The sequence below is a fragment of the Limanda limanda genome, chromosome 2 (genome assembly GCF_963576545.1).
Source record: "Limanda limanda chromosome 2, fLimLim1.1, whole genome shotgun sequence".
NCBI lineage: Eukaryota > Metazoa > Chordata > Actinopteri > Pleuronectiformes > Pleuronectidae > Limanda > Limanda limanda.
The window spans coordinates 11,901,261-11,924,213 of record NC_083637.1 but is presented as its reverse complement, the minus strand read 5'-3'; the positions used below and the strand labels follow the sequence as shown (position 1 = coordinate 11,924,213).

Sequence of the window (22,953 nt, the reverse complement as noted above, 5' to 3'; positions counted from 1 at the left end):
AACTCTTTTACACCAAAAGCCTCTTGGGACATTATTTACAAATGAAGCTGTCATGCTTTTGTAAGGGGGTTCATTTAAAAGCTATCATTACACAAATACAACGAGAAGATTTTCTTTTTTTTTCTTTTCTCAGTACTATTATTTCTGCAGGCAAAGTCACAAATAAGAGTTTGAATAGATTCTTTGGAGACGGACATGAAAACAAAGTGGGGGAGAGGTTTGAAAGTACAAGTTTGGAGTTTTGTTATAAAGCAAACTCCAAACTCAAGAGTCTCGTCCTGTTCTTCCAAAGAAGGTGAAGTCAAAGGTCAAAAATAATAAACTGTATTTAGAGTCAATGAATTTTTATAGAGGGACACACAAATGTCTTGCAATGACTTAAAGAGAGGGGGGGGGGCAGGAGGAACACAAGCACTTAGCCTGTATTTGATGGCCCTGGGCTGGGGTTAAAAGCTAATTTGAGGAGGAATAAGGATGAGGAACGATGGGAGGAGCGGGCAGACCAACAGGAGGGGAGAGTAGAAAGTCATTATTTAGTCTATTATTGTAGAGAAGGGCATGTTTTTATGGAGGTTGGGGTTCTGAGAGTGTCGGTTGCGGCTGCGCACCGAGCTGAACACCATGTTGCAGCCGGGGATTTTGCACTTGTGCATCTCTCGCAGGTGCACAGTCTTGTAGTGCACGCGCAGGGTCCCTTTGTTGCTGTACATTTTGTGGCAGATGTTGCAGAGGATCCCGCTGCCGCCACTGTTACTGCCCCCGGTGGACGAAAGGAGGAATGGTGAGGAGGAGGGATGTTCCAACCCCTCACCATGTCCTTCTCCTCTGAGTTCTCCAGTCTCCTCCCGCTGCCCTCTGTCAGCTCGGCTCTCGGCACGCTGGGAGCAGTCCTCTCCCTCGCTGTTACCCTCCTCCTCATCCTCTTCTCCATCCTCCTCCTCCAGGTCATCCAGAAGAATGCCTTCATCGCTTCCCTCATCTGACTCGTGTGAGGAGTGGACGCTGCTGCTGGATTGAACACTGGACGTGGTGCTCAGGTCCAGCACCATGTAGTCGTCTGGCTGGCCCTGGGAGAAGCCGTTGGTGTGGTGATTTTTGAGGTTGTGGCTGAGAGGGTGGTGGAAATACTCATTGCTCATGGGGGAACGGGCATCGTGGTTCAGGCCGGTGTGTCCAAGGCTGGCGCCGCCGATGCCCATCCCAGCCATAGGGTCCAAGCCCATGTGGTGCCCGGCGTAGATCTTAGCCAGTATCTCAGCTCGCAGGTCCTTGGGCAGTGGCGTGAGTTGGGGGTCCAGGACAATGTCGTCCAGCTCTTTGGTCAGCAGTTTGCGGTGCAGGTTGATGTTGGAGCTGTGCCTAACGTGGGTAAACATAAACATTTCTAGATTAGTATACGAGAACTGTAATAGAATACCAAATAGCCACAGTGATGAAATCCAAACTTCTCCTCTTCAAAGTTCAAAGTTCAATATATATATCTAGGAACCACTACACATAGAAATATTCTTACTATCAGTGGAGAGACACATGAGATTAACAAAGATAGAGAAATCCACCCTGCAGCTCTCCGCAGAAAAGCGGACTAACGTTGCACAGAGAGAGAGAGAAAGAGGGAGAGAGAGGGAGGGAGAGATAGAGAGAGAGAGACAGAGAGAGAGTGAGAGAGAGAGAGAGAGAGCATCCTGCTAGTGTTTACTACTGTCAGCATGTCTGCACTGCACAGCTCTCAAATCCAATAGACTCTGACTCAATTAAATACTCCACCATATTGAATGGGAGTTTATCAATTGATTCGAGCTGTGGTAATGTGATAATCGAGGGGAACTGGATAGCATATTAGCACTAGGCCCTGACAGCATTATCGCATTGGCTCCCTATTGGAGGTGGCTTAATCGAGCACCTCAGTGAACATGTCTTTATGTAGCCCTGGATTTAATTAAGATGGGCATTTTTTTTCCCAAACACAAAGCAAACTATATCGCACAATGTGCTACAGCGGATGAAAGAAAGTCAGTAACAAGTGCCATGCTCAAGCCAGGCTACAATTAGTGAGGATTTTAGTCAGCACACAAAGCCATGCTAAAGGATGCAAAATGGGCTTGAAAAAATCAAATTCAAAGCTTTTTTTGCTCCAATTTCACAGTTGCCAAGTTGGAGTAAGAAAAAATGGGGCTGGGGGGGTACCCACTGCACACAATGTCACAACAAAACTGCAGAACACGGAAAAAAGGAAACTTAAGCAACTATCACCGGTGTCAGATAAGACGAACACAAGGCCCACTCCCAGAATATCAGGTCAGCACTCAAATGAAATCAGAAAAAATATGCAAACACTCAGTGCCGTTTTAATGTGAAGGGTATCCATGCAGGGAGGGCACGTGTGGAAAATAATAAAAACAAAAAAAAGGGGGGGGTGGGGTTGGGGATCATCCTTACGGGCAAAGATGGAGTCACAATGGATAGTAGAGCTTACCAGCAGTGGCAGGGTTGATGCAGTCAAAAAGGGTCCCTTTCCTTTAATTATTTACTTCCCTATCCGACATTGTCCTGCAAGAGGTAAAAATACATTCATTGGATTGGAGGGACCCTTCTTTTCTGTGAACCAGGCAACCAGGAGCCCGTCCACTCGAGCATTGTCAGCATTGAGGAGAGGGGGAGCGTGGCCAATCGATTGGCTCTGGCTGTCACTGCATGTGCGTGTGTGCGTGTGTGTGTGTGTGTTTGCACGTGCTAGTGTCTTTTTTTCTGTGAAAAGCTGAAAATATACTACCTCCTTCTAGCAGGACTACGATCAAAAAGACTATATAAATCCTTTGTTCTTTTTTTATCCTTTGATAGTACAGTTGCACCCATATGGCGTTGGCTTATGGCCGGAGCATGGGAGTCATGATTCAATGTTCTGTGGCGCAGAGCCCGTCTCCCTGTCTAGTCGAGTACATGTGTGGACACTTGGCTGTGAGAGGCAAGAGTGTTTTAAGAATGTCCAGGGAAGTCGGGGATTCAATATACAGAAAACGTGACAATTTCTACAGGGACACCGTGCAGCTAACTGGCTTTGATGTAAGGGGGGGATTTGCTGTGTTAAACTCTAGGTGCAGGATGCTGTTGATGATGCTCAAGTAGACAGGTCCTTTGCAACATGTCTCCATCTCTAAAAAACAACACCTTCTCACTGCTAATAAGCTCTAATTTAACCATTGCTATATCTCGGTTTTTTAAAAAAGATATTAAAGTCAAACATGCTAAACATCATGCAGTAAGTAAGTAGTCTGCGCTAGAGCTACAGTAGCCAGTCTAAATACTCAAGATTCACATCACAGGGTCAGAAGAATTACAACAATGTCTAAACCAGAATCTTTATGCATTTTCACAGATGTATGCAAGTAAAATAGATGTGAGGAAAAAAATGTCATTTGTAACCAATTAAAATGATAAAGACTGAAGAGGAGAGAAAGAGTCCAGTTTATGATTATTTGCTTAAACATTGTTTCGTGTCGTCCATGCTGCCTTGCCCTGAAGAACCCAAGTAACTCAGCTGAATCTACACACAGAGGGTATAATGCATTTATCCCTCTTCATTTATCAGATTTAGACTTTCTGCCCCATTTCCCACTCCCCTCTATCCCTTCACCTCCATACGTTCCATCTCTCCTCCCCCCATAACCCAACTCCTTAGCCCCCCCTCCCTCCCTCCCTCCCGCTTCCATCTCTTCCTCCCTGTTGGCCAGTAATGTGGCTGGCAAACCAATTTGACAGTCTCATCTTCGCCCAAAAGATGGGGGAGGCCTCCTGAGAGCCCATTTTTGACTGTGAAGAGGAGGCAGAGCGAGTGTGCGCCTGTCCCAACTGGCGTTAATCATCCGATGGCCCTTGCCCTTGTTGTTGTGTCAGTGTGTGTGTGTACGTGTGCGTCTGCGTGCGCGCATGTCGTCTAAATGACTCATAATGCGTAAATGAGATGGAAAGCTGAGTGGTATTAAACTGACACCGGTGGTTCTTTGTCTCTCCTGTCATTCGGGCTGTGTGATGAGGTTTGGGTGCATGTGGGAGGACAAGAGTTCCAGTAACATTTATCACTCTCCGCCACTGTTACATCTCCTCTGTATTGTTCCAGCCTATTCCACAGTACAACATAAAAGAGTGCGTACACATTAAATATGCATTCGATATCACATGAAAACATTATTATGTACAAGTAACGATTTGAAAAGCCTATTGATTACAACGTGCTTGTGTGGGTGTCTCTGTTATTTAACTAAGAGAGTGAAATAATTCCCTTTTATTCTGCACAAAACACATCAGAGGGAGGCATGAAGTCAATGATAAACCAAAGGGGTGCCATATAAAAGTTTCCATCTTTTAATCAGCAGATATTTTAACGAGGGCAAGTGGCTTTCGCTTACGTATTCCCTCTAAACGCAGCACGCCCTTTGTTTATAAGAGACAAACAGAGAGCTGATTGCGGAGCAGCGGAACTGGGCCTACATGCCGAGTGGGGACCGAGGGACAACGGAGAGAGAAAGGAGAAGGGAGGAAAGAGACTCTCCAACATAATTAACCTTCACTCTCGGTTTGCAGCGGCCCATGTGGGCACGCCGGGCTGCGCACTGCTGCACCCTGGGAATGTGGGGAAGGGAGGACACTGACTTGCCGTAGCGACGCAGAAGGAACAGGTTATGTGCCGGAGTGAAGGTCAAAAAAAAAGAAAGCGGCACGGGCGGATGAAAGTGAGATAAGTAAGGCAAAGCTTGTCACCAGGTTAGAAAATATTATAAACGAGGCTAATAATGCTCCTGATTACTGGTATGTGCACCTCTCCAGCAGTTAATCACGCAGCTTCTTCAGCACTTCAGCCGACGCCGCTCGCTCCCCACAATAAATATGCGATCATTTACCTCCGTGCAGCCGGCTGCCGGGAGGCTGGGATAAAACAGCCCACTGTAAAACCACATACACACACTCACACACACTTGTGTCACACTCTGTTTTACACTCAAAAACACACACACATTACATGCTTGCTCAAGGGCACGGTGAATTATCGTTTCCTGTATGTGTGTGTGAACCGTCTCCAGTCTTCCTTTAAACATGTGTGCAGTGTAAAATAAAAAGGGAAGGAATTCAAAGCAAACAACTACTTCTGACACTTTTTCGATGCTGGTGCATTTCCAGTGTCCTACCCTGACAATGTCATCGCGCCTGTTGTTTCTCTCTGTAGTTTGAATGACTTCTTCCTTTTCTTCTTCACTTTGATACGGGAGCTTTTGATCCGGCTGTCTGATGGTGTGTTTACGTGCCTTTGGCTTTTCACTCGGTCAATGGGCTAATCAGATATGCGAGGTACTTAAGACTTCCCTGTTGCTGGATGTCAACAGCTGTTTGGAAGGAATTGAGAAGAGGATGCCAGGCAGGCCTGGTTTGTAATGCTACTTGAGTAGCATGGATTATTCAGCTGTGAAAACAAGACTAAATAACAACTGGGGTACTGTTCCCTTATTTAAATTCAAATTATTTTTCTCATATTCGTTGTTTATCTGTAGAAGAGAATTACTTTGGTTTAAGTATTAAATGTTGTGTCTGAGGTGAAACACTGCAGGGAGGCTTATTAATTGTTACTCCTATCACTGTTGACAAAAAAAATCCTATTAGGAGAGAGAATTGGACTTGATCTAATTTACTAGTAATAAACATTTGAAACATTATTTTGTGCAAATATCTTTCTACGTGCAGTTTCTTAATCTTATCAGAGCAAATGCTCTCATGAAAACAACCAAATTATTTTCCCTTTTTATTGCTACCATTACACTCGAACATGCATTATATCATTAGAGGATTATCCAGGGACAGATTTGATGAGAGCCCGGCTAGTGTACTGACTCGTCTCAAAGCCCCAGGATTCCTTCAGCTATGCAATGCCCCTCTTCTGTTGTTTTGTTCCCCGTTTGAACCAGTGGCCGAGTAATATGTCCCATATGTTATCAGGAATTTATCCCCCACAGAAAAAGTATGGAAACAATAGTGTGCTTAGGTCTCACCCACTCAGAACTGTACAGTACACCCCCGGCTCAAAGATGTATTAATACATTAGATTCAAAATTGTCCCTCATCACTACAAAGTTATTTCTATCTCTCATATATTCTGCCACCTTTTGTGTTCACACAGCATTTATATGCTGGTGTTTGTCATAATGGAGTAAAACTCGATCACACACACAAGCACATTCAAAGTGACACATGAGGAGAGAGAGCATATGAAGCGTTGTGTCGACATGTTCCCTTACTCCCTTCCAGAGAAGTCTAATCTGCGAGCCCTTCTGTGTCTGTCTGCAGCCGACCACTGAACCTTGGCTTTGATACCAAATACCTGGCTGCATATTTGTGAAAAGGCTCTTTCCCCTCTGTGCCCTTTTCCCACATCTATTCTTACAATTATATTTTCTATGAAAGCTCATTCGAAGGGACTAAATCATTCACTCTGCTCTGTCTGTAAATTACCGATGGCACTTTATTCTGTGAGCCATTCTCTTAATTTTTTTTCCTCCATCACAAAACTCTACGGGACTCTCTTTTTCTCAGTTGGATTTATTTTAAAATGGGTAGTTTTCTTTTCTTAGCTATTTGTACATGTCCCCTATTTGTGTGTGTGTGTGTGTGAATGTGTTACACAGCAGGGCGGTCATGCCTCAGGCATTCTCTATTTCTGACGAAGGGAACTAACAAAAATCACTGGTGCCAGCACAGCACACCGAGGCAGTGGATGCTAAAATAACACTTGCTGTCATCTTGCGGCTGTCGGCACAGCTGCATCAGGTGAGCAGCAGGGTTGCACCTTCACAAACGCTTAGTTGTCACCTGTTCTGCCCCCCCCCATGTTCCCCTCCCACATGTATTCTAATACGAGTCCCAGAATCTCCTGCTCTATTTACATGCCGCTAATGAACAAACATCGGTAGGAACAGATGCCACTGAAATAACAAATGCATTAAAAGGCTCGGGGTGGAGAAGGAGCAGCAAGTTCAGGAGGAGGGAGTTAGCGGTGCAGGAGGAGGGGGGGGGGGCAGAACCACTGTGTGGGCGTTACAGAACACAGAGAAATATAAAGCTCTGTCTGACAAGATTTGTATCTTTCCCTTACTAAAAATTAATGTCAAATTTTTTGAGAACAGAAAGAATGAGACTTATGTTGAGCAGCATAGTGCTGTTTAAGAGATAAAGGTATTTGTTACACTTTTTTACATGACTGGGAATATCATTTTCTGTGTCACCAGATCTGAAGGTATTTCTAGTATAAAAAATACTCATGGATATTGCTAGATCTTTATAAAGGATTGTGAATTGGTAATTGTTATTAAACATGTCTACACTTACTAATTTCACTTGAAAAAGTCCCTCCCATTATGCCAAAAAAACAAAAATAAAATTGTGATTCCTTGGGGAGCCTGAAGTAGCTCAGGTCACCAGTAATGTGAATATACCTTCCACTTGAATTATAGCATGAACCTGGTGCCAGTGCGGCTGCAGTATAAATATTCTGCAGAGTGAGTGTGTGGAACTGATATGTGCTAACAAGCCCAGGTGAGCATGGCTAGCCTCACCTCCTGATGCGCTAATAGATGCAGTGGTTTGACAAACTGCTGTCTATGTTAATATATGCGCCTTCACCGCCCTGTGACAAGGTGAGGCAGTGAGGGCAGGTAAACAACACACTGCAGCTGGGGGGTTTATGGGTACATCAAAGTACTTGTATGAATGTGTGTGTATGTGATTCTGATCCTAACACCCTGCTCTTCTGAACTTTGACTTGACAAGCAGCAGATGTCCCTGAATTCATTTTGCAGTGTTCCATTAGCTAACAGATGTTAAAGTGATAGCCTCGGTAGGTAAATGTGATTCAGTCATGAAATACTGCAGTTAAATCTTGTTTTATCAACTTCAAATAGAAAGACATTTCTCTCCCAAAAATGACAATATCTAACGTTTTGACATGGCTTTTATAAAACATATACTCTGTGGAGTTATGTAGTGGCAGATTGTAAGTCATATTTAAAAATAAAGACAGAATTAAATATTTCCATTGAACCTACCTGCAACTGTCACAATCACATTAAAAGGAATAGGTCACAATATAAGTTGTAGAACTAACCTGTCTCGGCTCCGCCGGGAAGGGAAAGCGGCGTTGCATCCGGACACAGTGCACACATGCATCTCTTTGAGGTGCACATTCTTGTAGTGCAGTTTCATGCTGTAGGAGCTCTTGAAAGTCTTCTTACACACATAGCAGATCTTGGGGTCAGGACTTGAGCATGGATCTCCCTCCGGTGATTGAGAAGAAAGGAATTTGGGTGGACTGGCACCATAGCCCATCGAAGAGATGAAGCTCTCATGCAGGGCAGCCATGCTCGCCGCCGCGGCAGCAGCCGCTGCCATGCCTCCGTTGTAGATGCCATACTGGCCCATGCAGAACATGTCATAGGTCGGATCATTCAGTTCTTCCTTGATCTTCATAGGGTGGTGATGAGGAGAGGGTGAGGAATGGCCCTTGCCTTCCATTTCCTTTCGCAAATGGGCTTCCTCATTTCCCTCATCATCCTGTTCCTTGTCCAGACCTCTTCCAACCCTGCTGTGTTTTGGATGTTCATCCACATCCATGAGCTCATCCCGGTAGAACATCTTGGAATCAGAGTTTTCAGATTCGTTCTCAAAGTCTCTCTCATGGTCCTGGTCTTCAGAGGTGAAGCTGTCCATGCAACGTAATTCACCAGAGTTTCGCAGATCATTGCCTCCCCTACTGTCACTACGAGTCCTTTCCCGGCATTCATCTTCACTCTGTCTCATCATGCCTCTCAGAGCTAACCCAGGGCTCATCTCATCCTGAGAAGGGGATTGCTGCCCACTACCACCACTGTGATTTCCATTACCACTGTTGTGGCTTTTACAATTTCCATTGATTTTGATGTTGTTGTGAAGAAGTGATGACTGGTGATGATGGTGATTTCGGTGAATGATATCTTCATCATCATCATCTTTGTCATCGTATTCATCCGCCACATCAATCACCTCCTTCTCAATCTTTACTGGCATGCTAGATTTACGAGGCTTCTTTTTGGGTGTGGGGTCACTGATGCCACTGGTGAGGTCATTATGGGAACTAGGTGTAGGCAAGCGGTGGGACATGGGTCCTGCCTCTGACATATGAACATTATTATGTGAAGCCACAGCTGCAGCCAGGATGTGCTGGTCCATCAGGCTGGTACTATTAGTGGCAGTGGGCAGGATGGGGCTTGTGGGCAGTGACACTGGTGGGCTGACAAGGTCTGCAGGGGACAACAGTGTACGGTAGAATGGGGGCACTGGCTGGACTGGATGAACTGACTTCAACGAGGGGAACACCAGTGGACTTTGCAGAGGTGACTGAAGCATAGGGTCTACTGGTGGGGTAGTGAAGCCCAGTGGTGGCCTTCCAGGGCTGGTGAGTGTGTAGCCACCATTCTTGGTGCTTGAGATGACAGGTGTACCAGGGGCTGAATTGGAACGGATGAGGTCCTTGTCACGGTTATTGCGCAGCATTGGCATGTGTAGCCTCGGGTTGGGATTGGCACTGTGACGATTACGGCTGCGAAGTGAGCTGAAGACCATATTACATCCCTCAATGGTGCAACGGTGTTTAATCTTCAAGTGTACAGCGTTATAATGTATCTTAAGGGTACCTTTGTCATAAAAGGTTTTGCCACAAGAATTGCAGCACACACGACCCTTGCGTGAGGTGGATCCCATGCGCCGCATGCGATGCATCTTTGAAGAAAAAGAAGAATGGGTGATGGTTTTAGACTGCTCGTCCTTTACAAAGTGGTGGTGGACCTGATGGTCACTCAAGCTATTGGACTGCTGAGATTGATTTTGGGACTGCTGTTGACCCTGTTGGAGCTGTGTCTGTTGTTGAGCTTGATGGGTGGAAGGGGTTGGCGAGATGGGTGATGCCCTGTTGTTGGGCTCTGTCTTGGGTTCAATGTTGTTGTTAATGGCTCCACGGCTTGGGCTCTGGCCTGAGCGGAAGGGTGACAGGGACACTTCTGAGTCACTGGTCTCCACCTGTTCAACTTGGTTTGGGAGGCTGGGCTCCCTGAGCCGCAGGGCGGACTGTTCCATCGGCAGGCCATTTGGCGGTAAACCAAGCATCGGAGCAGAGACTGGGTTAATGTATTGGAAGGGCAGGAGGAAGGCTAGGCTGTTGGGGATATTCTCGAAATGGTGAATGCTCGACGGGCTGCTGGTTTCCAGATGCGTCAGGAGTCCAGGGCTGCGGGTCCTGCTGTTGCTTTCAATGAATGTCCTAATACCGGAGTCTGTCTTGGAGGAGGGAACTGTAACGGCCTGACCTTCCTTCTCCTGAATGGCCATCAGCTCCACAATGGATTTGGTCTCACCAAAGCGTAGGAACTGCTGCAGGGTGATGATCTCTTCTTCTCGGGACATGATGGACCAGCGGTCTATCACCTTGCCTGCAGTATCCTAGATGCCCCACAAGAGAGAAGAGAGAAGACAGAAACACAAACCATTATTGATTGTGCATAATCAGTGTGGTCAAAGAAAAGGATGGAGCAGGGGTTAGTTTGTAAGGGCAAGCTTTTCTGCTCATGAAATTCAGAGGCCCCTAGAGCGACATGTAACCAACAGAGCTTTGTCAAATACCACTCCCCTTCTCTTTCCCATATGCCATTTTTTTCTGCTCTGAAAATTTGATCATTAATCGAACAATGACAGTGTTCAGGAGTTTATTTGAGTCCCAAGTAAACAAATACAAATCATTGAGGTTGTTATAATAACAGGAATATGTCTGAGACTAAAACAAATTTGTAAAAGATTGTCTGAGCCAGAAAAACTAAACATAAAATATAATAGTTAAATAAAGCTACTAATCTCTACTTGGTTGACAGGATTTCTATCTGTATGGCTCATTCAAAGATAAAAAATGTTAATACAAGGTTGAATATTTATCATGATTTATGTTAGTGGGGGTTTTCAGGATGTAACCTTAAGTTCTAATCATATCATATGTCAATAAACAAACTGTTTTTCTCATTAACTAGTAATTGTGAATTCCGCATACGTCATTTACGGCATCCTCAACTAATGATGCTTTTTTGTTGACAGTGGCACAAATATAAAAGAACAAATATTAACAAAATATATTTTTTTAACAACCCCTGGCAGAAATGTTCCAGTGGGACTTGGGCATTTTTCCAAATAGAGCAATTTACTTGGCTAGTCTTTCAGTGATGTGCTATTAATTGCGGAAAAATAAAAAGGCTTGAAAATGTGAACATTGTCAAAACATCAAGGGATGGCAGGGGAATCTGGGAAAATAATCTTGGCAGATCCTGAAAATTGACTTTGTGGTTGAGCTACTGCATTGAATGTTTGTCCTTTTGTATGAACCCACATCTTTTCCTGCCTCATAGCACCGATGACAGAAGTCTTCACAGAATTATACTCAAACAGTAACTGCCACAGATGCTGTTACGTAAGATAGTATGAGTGTTTGTGTGAACAAGATAGAAATAGATGAAAGAGGGAGAGAAAGAGAGACATTGTGTAAATACGGCAGTTTGCACACAGGTTCCTGGGGGACCAAGCGCAAGTGACATCAAGGGAATAACGCAAGCGATGACAATTAGTCACAGTGAAATGGTAACATTTCGAATGTGCTCCAAGCTGCTGGCATCTATAAAACATAAATGGCAACTCTGGTGAGTAAAAAGCTGTAAAAACCAACATCACAAAGCACAAAGGGCCTGTAAGGAGAAAACAGAAGATAAATGTTTTAAGAGAGACAGCTAAAGAGAGAGAGAGAGAGAGAGTCAGGGAGAGACACAGAGTAAGACGAGCGGAAAAACAGAGAAAATAAAAGTGTGAGTGGTTTCATATCATGCCCTTAGAAATACTGGAGAAATAGATTCTTCTGAGACGAAACATCAATAGTCACTGGGGTATTTGTTGTTAAATATACATTAAAAAACATTTTATACTTTCATTCTGTGCGCGCTCTGGAGTTTTTGCCTGAAGGTATGACTTTAAATTCTAGCCTGGGCACTATTATTTCATACTGCATGGCCATATGGGCATTAGTACTTTTATTTGATTTAATTGAAACAAAAAAATGAAAGCAAATTAGAAAGTGAATCTTTAAACAGTTCCACAGCCAGATCATTTCTTAAGAAATTGTAGTTCTAAGAAGCGCTGCAGTCTTTTGATATTTTCTTATCACAAAAAAAAGAGAAAACATTTTTGAGTGTTAGGCTTAATTTACAACTCAGATTAGAGGTAGGAAAAAAATTTATAAAAGCAATTTAACTGTATAATTCCTATTAATAATTGCAGTGAATCTCAATAATCACTGGTAGACCATGTTTAACTCAGTTTAAGCCAGTTAAAGACATGTTAATATCACATATTTAACTGGCCAACTTTAGATGTTTGCTCTTCGAAACATTCATAAACTCTTATAAAGGATTTACTTTTAATTGGAGTTATATTAACAAATAGGAATTCATCTCAATCAATAGTAAAATTTTGAAGGTTTTTTATTCACACATCATCAAGATGACTTGTCCAATGCCCTTCATAGCAACACATACTTCCTCGCCCTCTCTCAATCACAGACTGGATGAAACAGGCTTCTCTAGTCCTACCCTGTTCCTTAAGTTCAAAGTCAAACAAAAGCCAAAACACAGTGACACAGGCCAAACTGCAACCTATTAGTACACAGAAGGGCCAAGCAGCTGTCAGAACAGGTCAACAGCTCGGCTAGGCAGGCGGACCCTGTGAGGAGGCCACAGGACGCTATCCCAGCCCTCCTCGTTAACTGGTCAATTGAGTTTTGGAGGCCAGCAAGTATTTGGGCCAGGGTCGGGCTTTGAGCAGAGAGTCAACGCAAACTCAAAAATGGAGCAAATCAGTCTAGAAAAGAACGTGAAGGGAGAAACTCAATCAAGGTTCAGTCCATGTAGAAACTGCTACTGCTTTTTATGCCAATAAGACTTTTCAATACAAATCACTAGGTCATTTGCAACAGCATATTTTGCAATCTATCTATTTCTTTTTAAATTTCCCAGGCAAAAATATTTAGCGGAGATAACCGTCATAAGGAATAATAAACAGTCAAAGGCCAAGAAAACAATGTCCACAATTTGGTTGGAGATTGAGTATATAAAGTGTGTTGACAAACATGTGTAGACAAAGGCCCCTATAAGGACTATTACCACAGTAAGTCTCACCATTCCACTCCCCTACATTAGCCCTGTGATGCTGTGAGAGAAACAAATATGCCATTAGAAGCACTTTTACAAGTAGGCACTCATCTTCCAATTAGCTTAATGTGGCCCTCTTTCCCCTATATTTTCCAGGCGTGCCCCACCTCTTCTTGTACACTCCCTCCAGGAAAATCTCATTAATCCATCCCCTCCCCCATCTCCGCCAGTGCTATGACATATTAGTCTGTCATTATGCATCCCAGAGTCCTTTAAACAATACAGCTAAACCTCTGTTTGCCAGGTTAATGACTATTAGCCAGTAATTACAGGAGAGAGACGAGAGGGTACCCACTTTATCTGTTGGACAGCCTGCTGCTATTAGTTTATTTTATCCGCCTGCCTCCGTGTCTCTCAGAATTAATTTAGCGACGGCTGTATTTATTCATCTCTCTGCCGCTGCGACGCATTCTTAATTCATGGCTGTAGCTTAACACTGTGGTGCTGGATGTTGTGTGGTGGGGAGTGTGGTGGTGTATCCTCCTTGCAAATTGCTGACAATGAGGATGAGCAAATGATGGCCTTGTCATGGACCAGGGCACCACTGTCAGTTTAAACAAATCAGGCAATTATGCAATTAGCAGGTTATGTGCTGGGCTGTATTAAGAGCCGGGTTGAGCAGCGCTGTTAGGTTGCATAGTGTGCATTAGGGATTAACAGCTTAACGTGTATATGCTTTTCCCTAATTATCACCTATCATATTCAATGATGGAGTCTATTTGGTCAGCATGGAGAGAGATGCTGCGCTGCAAACATCGTAAAAAAAAGTAAGAGAAAATATTAGCTAACGTTGAGTTGACGTGTCCGTATACACTCGAACAAATGAGAGATCTCCAGACACAACTTGTGTAACATAATAGCATGTTGACCTGTAAACTGGCATGTTGTGCAGTTATGTAGAACCTGTGTAGTTACACTGCTTCCACTTAAACGTAGGGGCAGTTAAACTGATCATAAGACAGTATCACATTATCGCAAAAAGGAGGATCAGTTCTCACAATGGCAAAATGAACCATGGGAACCACATTGATTCGCCAGTCACCTTGCACTGAATGCGATCTCCATCGAGCCTCGGGGGGATCCCCCATTGATCCTCAGTCCTGCTCTCAGATCCACTTCCTTTAAAAAAAAAAAAAAAACGGCTCTATCCCTGTGTTCGCTACTTCAGGGGAGGTTAAGCAGAAGTTCCTTGTGATCTGAGAAGGTCTTGAACCTTGGTGCTTCCTTTTTCCATATTCTGTTTCTCCCCGCTCTACCCCACCCCACCCCAACCCGGGCCATATGAATAATGCAGAGGATCTAGTGGCAAGGGGTGCCATGGGGGATGGGTTCATGCAAAGCCCACTGCCTGAAGCCATCACATCAGAGGGCAAGAGCTCCCAAGGCGCAGTCTGCTCCCCCATTGGCTCCCCAGTGGCAGAGGTCGGAGGTCATGTGTGAACAACGAGATCTCCTTCTTCCCCCGTGATGGACCAAGGGGAAATCAGTAGCTACGTCCAAACGTGGGTGGAGGACATTTGTAAGAATCATAGAGGTTGAAATTTGCACTGTTTGATCATTGTAAATTCCTCCTTTATGCTTTGCACATCAAAAGAATGTGTTGCTTTGGATGTGACCTTGTTTATCCACCTTTTGATGTTTGATGTTTTCTCAGCTGCGAGGCGGTAACTTGCATCTTCACAGGGAAGTGGCAATCTGCTGCACTTTGATATGTAGTTAACAAGTCAACAGCAAAATCATGTCCTCAAACAGTTGTATCCCTACGGAACAATCAGTAACGATTATGTCACAGTGTGGGTGCTTGTAACAGGGCCAGGCAGGGATCTGGATGTTTTTTAAAATATGTTAATATAATAAATGCCAGCCTTTCGGTGCTGTTTCCCTTAGATACGCTGGAGTGAGTCACATTGAGCTAAGAATAGAATTATTGGTGTCATCTTGTACTTCAAAAGAAAGTGGTTTGGTTTTAATAAGTTACAATTTGCAGTTGCATGAGTTACTACAGTTAAATATGTCCTGAAAATAATTTTGTATTTTATTCTGTCACTTATTCTTTTAATTTATTCATACCAAAAGATTAAATAGAAATGACAAATAAAACATTCACTATCTTTAATTTTTAAAAGATGAAAGCCATTATTGTTAGCTTTGAAGGGGAAAAAAAGTATTGTGGAAGACCATATGTCGTTCCGTAGACATACAAATTTGACCTGCCAAATCTGATTTGCCATATCACGTCAACCCGGCTAAGACAGCTGACATGGATGTACGGGTTATTCAATAAAGTCCAGACAGGACCCTCTGCACCAGCTCATGTTCCTGATTAGAACTTGGAACAGATCCACTCAAGTTTGATTCCTACTTTATGATGTAATTAACAGCCATGCAAAGGGCAGTGCCTTGGTCAATATTATGCTCATGACTGCCAGAGAGAACTGATCTGAGTAAACGTGAAGAGGCCACGGGCCAGACGCACTGATCAACCGGCAGGCCGCAAGGTGCCCTGCCTTCACCTCTCAACCTGATTTAACTCATGGCTTTGGTTAAAAATTCATGACTGTGTGTTAGTTGTTGCTAAGGGCACACTAATCGACTGTAGTGAGAATTATAGTGCAGTCCCAGACTGAAATGATGGGGAAGGGGGGGGGGGATCAGGCAGGGATTATTATTGAGGACTTCACCACAGACGGGTGAGTCACAATCTGGCACGTCCCAAGTTCCAGGTGGCCTTTAATAAACAGGTTCGGGTTTTTTCCCCACTGAATTGTCAATTCTCATCATCTGTATTTTACAAAAAACATGTCATTTTCATAAAGGTTTCCTAACCATCGATTCGTCCGTACCGTAACAACCACCCTTTTGGATTTTAAATCTGTCCCTCGTCATCTTTAAAAAATCGGAGAGGACAGTCCTTTGGCCACAGCCCAGCCGCGGTGCAGATGGGGCAGCACATGGAAACCATTTCAGGCCCCGGTGCACTGTAGAAGCCAAGTCGACTGTTTTCTGAGTTCAGAACCTCTGAAGGAACCGCCTCGCAGCACTTACATGTGAGCGCTGTCTGGTTCTGGACTGCCGTATCGATTCCCTGTCTCTATTCACAAAGCATACACAACAACATTGGCCTGCCTCACCCAACTGTGCTAAGGCACCGTGAGCCGTGGTCAATGTGTAAAACTCAGCGGACCCAGCACGGAGCTGGAGGGGATGCCTCAGAGCAGAGGGGTGGGGTGGGGGGGGGGTGGGGGGGGTGATAGGAGCAGCGAGGGAACGCCTGATGGTTCACATTAATTGAGGATGATTCGTGTGATCTCCTGGGTCTGGATGCAGCAGCCAGGTCTGTCATGGGCCTGGGAGACAGATGTGGGGGCCGCTGTGCTCCCTCCAGGGCCAATGGAGAGCAGTGAGGCGGCTGAGAAATGGTCTGTCTGTCCAGGGCGTGTGTGTGTGTGTGTGTGTGTGTGTGTGTGTGTGTTGGTCGAGGAGTGGAGGGGGGGCTGACAACCTGCTTTTCGCTCCCTCTTATATCACATCTCCTTTGTCTTGATTACTATTTTGGCAGGAGGCCGGTGCAGAGAAGGTGCATTAACATATGCTCACGATTTGCTCCTCGGCCACATAGTCACATGTTTGTAATGCGTCTTGATGTATCAGTCATTTTCTTCTCCCTCTCTTTTGTGTGATACCAGGTCACGTTATAGGGTAGCAATGGGCAGCAAACACCGTCTTTCGTAAGACACTTGAACTTAAAGCATAAACCTGAACGACACAGGTTGTTTCTGAATACAAAGTTTTGTATAGTTGCAGAAATGTGGTGAAATGTCTTCCTGGAATGTGGCATTGATCTCCGCACAATCAAAAATAATCCACACATCACTTTCATGTTATGTGTAAAAGGAAATGGCTGTGAATGGATCTCGCTGGGAACAGACGGAGGTGTCTGTAATGCACAGACACACTGCATTAGAGGAGCTTTTCAGCTTTCTCCTGTGTTTTTTGCCGTGGAGCGTGCAGGAGGAAGGAGAATAAGCTAATGGACTCTTTACTTAATGTGATCAGAGCCATTATTGACATGCTGCCAGGAAGATGCAAGACCATTAACTGGAGCCTCTCTCTCTCACTGTGGTACCTTCCCACCACCCCACTCCTCTCCCCGACAGTATTTCACCGCTGGCCTGACTTGCATACGGAGCAAGGGCCACAAGGGGTTCTGGGTGCCCCAAAGGAGCCTGTGTCATGTTAACTAGGAATCTGTGAAGCCGTCTGTTTGGAGAATTGGCAACAAGATGTTGAGCAGGACGAGGTAATTGTAAATCAGTCATTACAGCCGTGTATGATGTTAGCTTTTGTCCTGAGTCAGTGAGTGAGCTTTGGACAAGTGCTCACATTTTTTAGCAGTATATCTTGATGGCTTAGTTTTTCAAAAAAGGGACCATAAACACTGTAAATTACAGCTAAGGTTGAATGATAGAAGTGCATTAGGGTGTTTTAAGTGAAATAGAGCACTGAGTGGATAAAACGGTCCCAAATTACAAACGTTGCAGTCTCCCTCTTTTTAAACTGCCTCAGTGGAATTGTTGCCTGGCATGTAAGTTGGCTCGTTCATCCATCTTGGAGGTGGAGGGTGCCAGTGTGGCTGCAGTGTAATTTACACTCCCCCAACCCATGTGCCAGCACACATCTATCCCTGTGGCCGAGGGGCTCCCGTCGCCAGCGGCCCGGAGGATGTTCGTGTTTACGCACGTGTGATATGTGTGATCGTGTCTGTGTTCATGGGGGTACAACAGGAAGTGGTGCTCAGCTCTCTTGGGGCATGCTTCCAGGTCCCTGGGCCTGTCTACTGTCATACGTTCCAGAATTGTGATTACTTACTGCAAAAATAAACACCATTACCATCTGGTGCTGCTTCTTTGTGCTGTAACTTATCCACCAAGAAAAGCTCTAGACCATCACAACAGAAAGGAGAACAATAACAGAACCAAAGTCCAATCTGCACTGTAAAATGTGGCTTTTTGCAAATCTCTCTACACGTTTGAAAGCATATTCCCAAAACTGATATGAATAGCTTTTATTTTGGAAAGCCCAGAATATAATCAGTTACTGAAACCACTTTTGATCTCTCTCTGAGGGGGCGGCCCGGGAAGAACAAAAGGTTTACGGGGACGCATGGTGAGAAAGTCGGGATGACGGGGGTCATTCAAGACCGTTGAAGCCTTGCAGATCCAGCAGATGTTTGATCCATCCACGGCACATCTGGTCTTCAACACACTCAATCCATTTCACTTGACTTCTCCTTTTTTAGATTTTCATTGTTCCTCACGGTCCACTAAACTCCACTTTCCCCCTTGTGGCCCACAAATACTCGTTCACAGTCATTCATACTACACACTTATGAGTAATTTTAACATATAGGCTTTTGTCTTTTGAATGTTATTTGAAGGGTTTGTCTTGTTTTCCTAAGATTTAAATATCTGGCGGTGATCAAACATCTGTATTTTACCTCATGCAGGGAGGTCTCTTTCTTGAAGTGGGTTTATAAGTTGTAATACCCAGCAATGAACTTAAAACTCCAGTGGCACTAGTCAGGGAAATGAAAGCTGTCATTCTGGCTGTAGTGGGCCCAGGGAGGGTCATACAGTGCTTAACAGTTTCATTGTTTCTTTTATTGTTGGAAACGGAGGGGTGTGCACCGCGCAGGTTTATGAATTCTGGAGCGCGACGTGATGAGAGGACTGTCAACTCCCTTTAACTCTCCATGCTACTTCCTTTCATAAATGTCAACTCTGTGACCCAGCGGCAAATCCCTGGCTGGCTGGGTGGCCGTGTCAGCGGGCCGGCCGGCCACACAATGTCTGCGATTGGCCCCAATGACATCGAGGAAGTGAAGCAAGCCGCCGCTCTGTTTGTTCAGAGAGGGGATGCAGGACCCCCTGGAGGGTTGGGCCCAGACAAAAACACAACCTGTGTGAGAGTGTCTGTCTGATATAGAAACATTTTTGTGTTTGCATGAATGTATTATAGTGTTTGTATCTAAAAAAAAAAGAGGATGCAATCCGAAAATGAAACACTTGCCTGAATTTAAGTGCGATCGAATGCGTGTTCCTTGCTGTGTTGATAACACTGTAAGCTCTTCCTGATTGCCATCTATGTGTAACGTAATCTTCCTGTGTTTGGGTCTGGCCCTGGACTTACAGTGCTGTGCAGTCCAATTCTATTGATCCCTATAGCCTTGTGGTCTGCAGGGTTCCTGTCTGTAAACGCAATGAGCCGGAGCACATTCCATTCCCCCCCTCTCTGCCCTGTGTAGCACTACAAGCTAAACAGCCATCACAGAAACTCAATACAGGCAGACCGGGGGCCTGGTCGTCAGCCGGCAGCGGTGCCCTACAAGGGTCCCGCGAGACCCCCCCCCCCCGCTAAGTCAATTCAGTGTCAGTGCAGCATCTCACCTCGCAGACCTGTTGCCAGCCTAATATGTCGTGCTAATACGTCTCTCCATATGAATTACAAGGCAGTGAGAGGAACCCAGATGCAATAAGTATGGATTTGCTAATGTCCATGTTCTGTCTGAGTCTTGTGTGGGGGGGCTAACGATAGTAATAGCCTTTAACAGGGTGTCTGGCTCTGGCTTGGAGGTGAGATAGGGCCATGCAGACTTCTGGGATTTCTAAGGAGCTCGGGGAAATAAACTTTCCTCCCACTGCCACAGAAGAAAATGAGAAGGAACCAGAGAGATAACGCTGAAAGAATTATGAGCGAAGGAGTGAGAGAGATGGAAAGGGCGCGATGAGCTGTTAATGCTTTTTTTTTTCCTTTTCTGACTATTGATCAACCTGGAGGGCTAGAGGTATTTGGGTTAGAGGTCTCGAAGCCCTTACCTTGTCTGCTGTGTGTCTGTGTGTTAATGTGTTGGTCCCATTGATTTGCATTGTGCTTGTGTAGCTGCTCTGTGTGTCGGCCAAAGCGCCTGACAGAAGAAGAGTGGGATGGGAGCAAAGCTTGGAGAAGAGAAGAAAACAAAAAGGTGGGAGAAGAGGTGAGCGTGTGGTCAAACGGGGGCGTAATTAGGAACCGTGTTTAACTCTATATATCGATCAGAGATAATTCACACGCACCATATCTTCCCCTCAGCAAATGTGCCTAGGTGCTTTAATAATTCATGTTGCACATAACTCTTGTTCATTACGCCAAACACCCAATTACATGTGCCTGTTTATCTGATTTCTCTTTTAAGAGAACTGTATCAGAAAGCCTTATGTAAACTAGTATTTAAAACAAGATTGAACATATATTAATGGGAAAGGTTTGGAAATGTGTCATTATATTCATTAGAATAAAGCCGGGAGTGCTTTCTTGAAGAAATTACATTTTCATATTTTTGAAAATGAGAAAATTAAGTGGGCGAGGGCGCGAGTAGGGCAGTTTCTTTTTTCTTAAGTTTTAAGCAAAATTATAAGAACCTGGTCCTTCTGATATCAAGTGGATATGCTGTGTGAATTATAGTTAAAATTAAAAGTTTCTTTCTCCTACCACAAGTTGGGCTGACTAAAAAGAAGTGGCTATTTCATGTGAAAAAGAAATTTGGACATTCAAAAAATTTATACTCGCTTTTTTTTCATAAGAAGATGTAATCACCTTTTCAGACACAGATACCCAACAAAGAACATATGTTGTATTTTTCTTATAAACACACACAGAAACACACACTGAGAGAGGCCATGCTTGCCATTGGCAGTCCCTGCAGGCAGATGGAAAGTGTGTGCCAGCAGCCTGCTGAGTGAGTGGGCCAGTGTGCCCCCAACTCAGTGCCGGGCACTACGCTGAGCCGCCTTGATGTATGTGTGTGTGTGTGTGTGTGTGTGTGTGTGTGTTTGAGTGTGTAGTTGGAGGTCAGTGCAACAGCAGAGGGACTGTGTAATCCTCTGACATGCCTGTGGAAAAATACAAGGATCCCTCTGACAGTGGCTGAACTAAACTCAAGGCTCAGAGGACCAGTCAGTGTGTCCACAGGTTCGTGGCTGGCTGCAGGCTGCGCGACACATAAACACACACACACACACACACACACACACACACACACACACACACACACACACACACACACACACAAGGCACGGAGAGATACACACAATTAAACCGCATTACAGTGTTCAGAGTCAGTCTCCCTTGTGAGGTTTCTGGCTTGGTGACACTAATTCTTAAAAGGCTATGTCACTGGCAAAACTGTGCTCTCGCCATGTAAGGTGCAGTCCTCAGATTATATGGCAAGCTGCATTGCTTCAGGGTCTACACACAGACAGACACACACACACACACACACTACTCGCACACAGACTGTACGTTAACAGTTTGGTTTTGCAGTTGGAATGCAGGAGGACAGGCGAGGAGTTTTGGCTCTGCCCTCTCTATACTTTGTATAATTGTGTCTTACATTTCCTTTCGTCTGAGGGGAAGTTGAATCCTGAGCACTGATGGAAACCGGGTCTGTTGATCATTAGATGTTTTTGGCAGAGTAATCTGATGCCACGTGTGAGAGAGAGGTAGCAATACAATTAATGTGTGTGTGTGTGTGTGGATGTCCTCCTCTTTACAGTATATAGACTCTCGAGGGGGAAACAACACCAGGGCAAATGAAAGGACATTAAGTCTATGAATTAGCCACAGGTCTAATGTGAGCTCTGAAACAATTAAGCAACAAAACAATAGTAGACATTTCATCTTCTTATTGTCTAATTGCCCATCTGACTGCCTGTGAAGTTCCCCTCTTAACCCTTGAGATACTCGCTAATGGCCCTCACAATGGAATTATTTACTACACGTGGCAGGGGGGCAAATGGGTCAAATCGTGTGTGCGGGTGTGTGTTTGTGTGTGTGTGTGTGTCAGCGTGCGCACTCTTGTCCCTTGTAGTCATCGTGAACGAAAAGGGAATGATGGAGTCATTGAAGCACGCAGTGACTGAGCGGAGAGGAGGAAGGAGCGGGCGACTGAGTGGTGCTTGCTAAAGTGAAAAATCATGCCATGGTGCAGTGGGGCCAGGTTCCGTCCACTGGGAGAGGTGACTACATCTCTGCTGGCACTCAAGTGCTCTTAAATACTCCCTCTTTCGCTCTCCAGCCCCCCCCCGGCCCACCTCCCTCTGTCCTGACAACCCCCTCTTCCCTCGCTCCATCCCTCTTTCTCTTTCCCGTTCCCCCAGCGCTCCCTTGGTCCCGTCCAGGTACAAATGGCTGTTTGCTGTACAACTCCCACTACATGGTTTTGTGTCTGCTCGTGCTTGTGCCTAACAGCATGTAAAACAGAGAAAAACGAGAACAGGCCTTTTCTTTCTACACCGATTGCTCCCCAGGTCACAAACGCCTCCTGAGTGGAGACGTCAACGATCAGAAATGTCGCAGAGGACCAGGGAACAGTCACTGTGTGTGTGTGTGTGTGTGTGTGTGTGTGTGTGTGTGTGTGTGTGAAGTGTTTCATCTTGTCAGTTCATCAGCATCCCTCATCCGTCAACGATCAGAAATGTCTGAGCAGGAAGAGGCCGCTTCTCTGTCTATATAGGTTTTAATCCGCAGAGGACCAGGGAACAGTCACTGTGCGTGTGTGTGTGTGTGTGTGTGTGTGTGTGTGTGTGTGTGTGTGTGTGTGTTTCGG

At 44.9% G+C, this 22,953-nt stretch overlaps 1 protein-coding gene across 1 annotated transcript in view; it reads right to left on the bottom strand.

Moving 5' to 3' along the window:
• Positions 1-533: 533 nt before the first annotated feature.
• Positions 534-22,953, bottom strand: part of bnc2 (basonuclin zinc finger protein 2) — a 94,209-nt gene continuing 71,789 nt past the window's right edge. The window contains exons 4-5 of the mRNA XM_061092240.1: positions 8,147-10,512; positions 534-1,359 (exon numbers count right to left, since the gene is read on the bottom strand). Of these exons, the coding sequence (XP_060948223.1) occupies positions 534-1,359; positions 8,147-10,512 (3,192 nt within the window). The remainder of the gene's footprint in view (positions 1,360-8,146; positions 10,513-22,953) is intronic.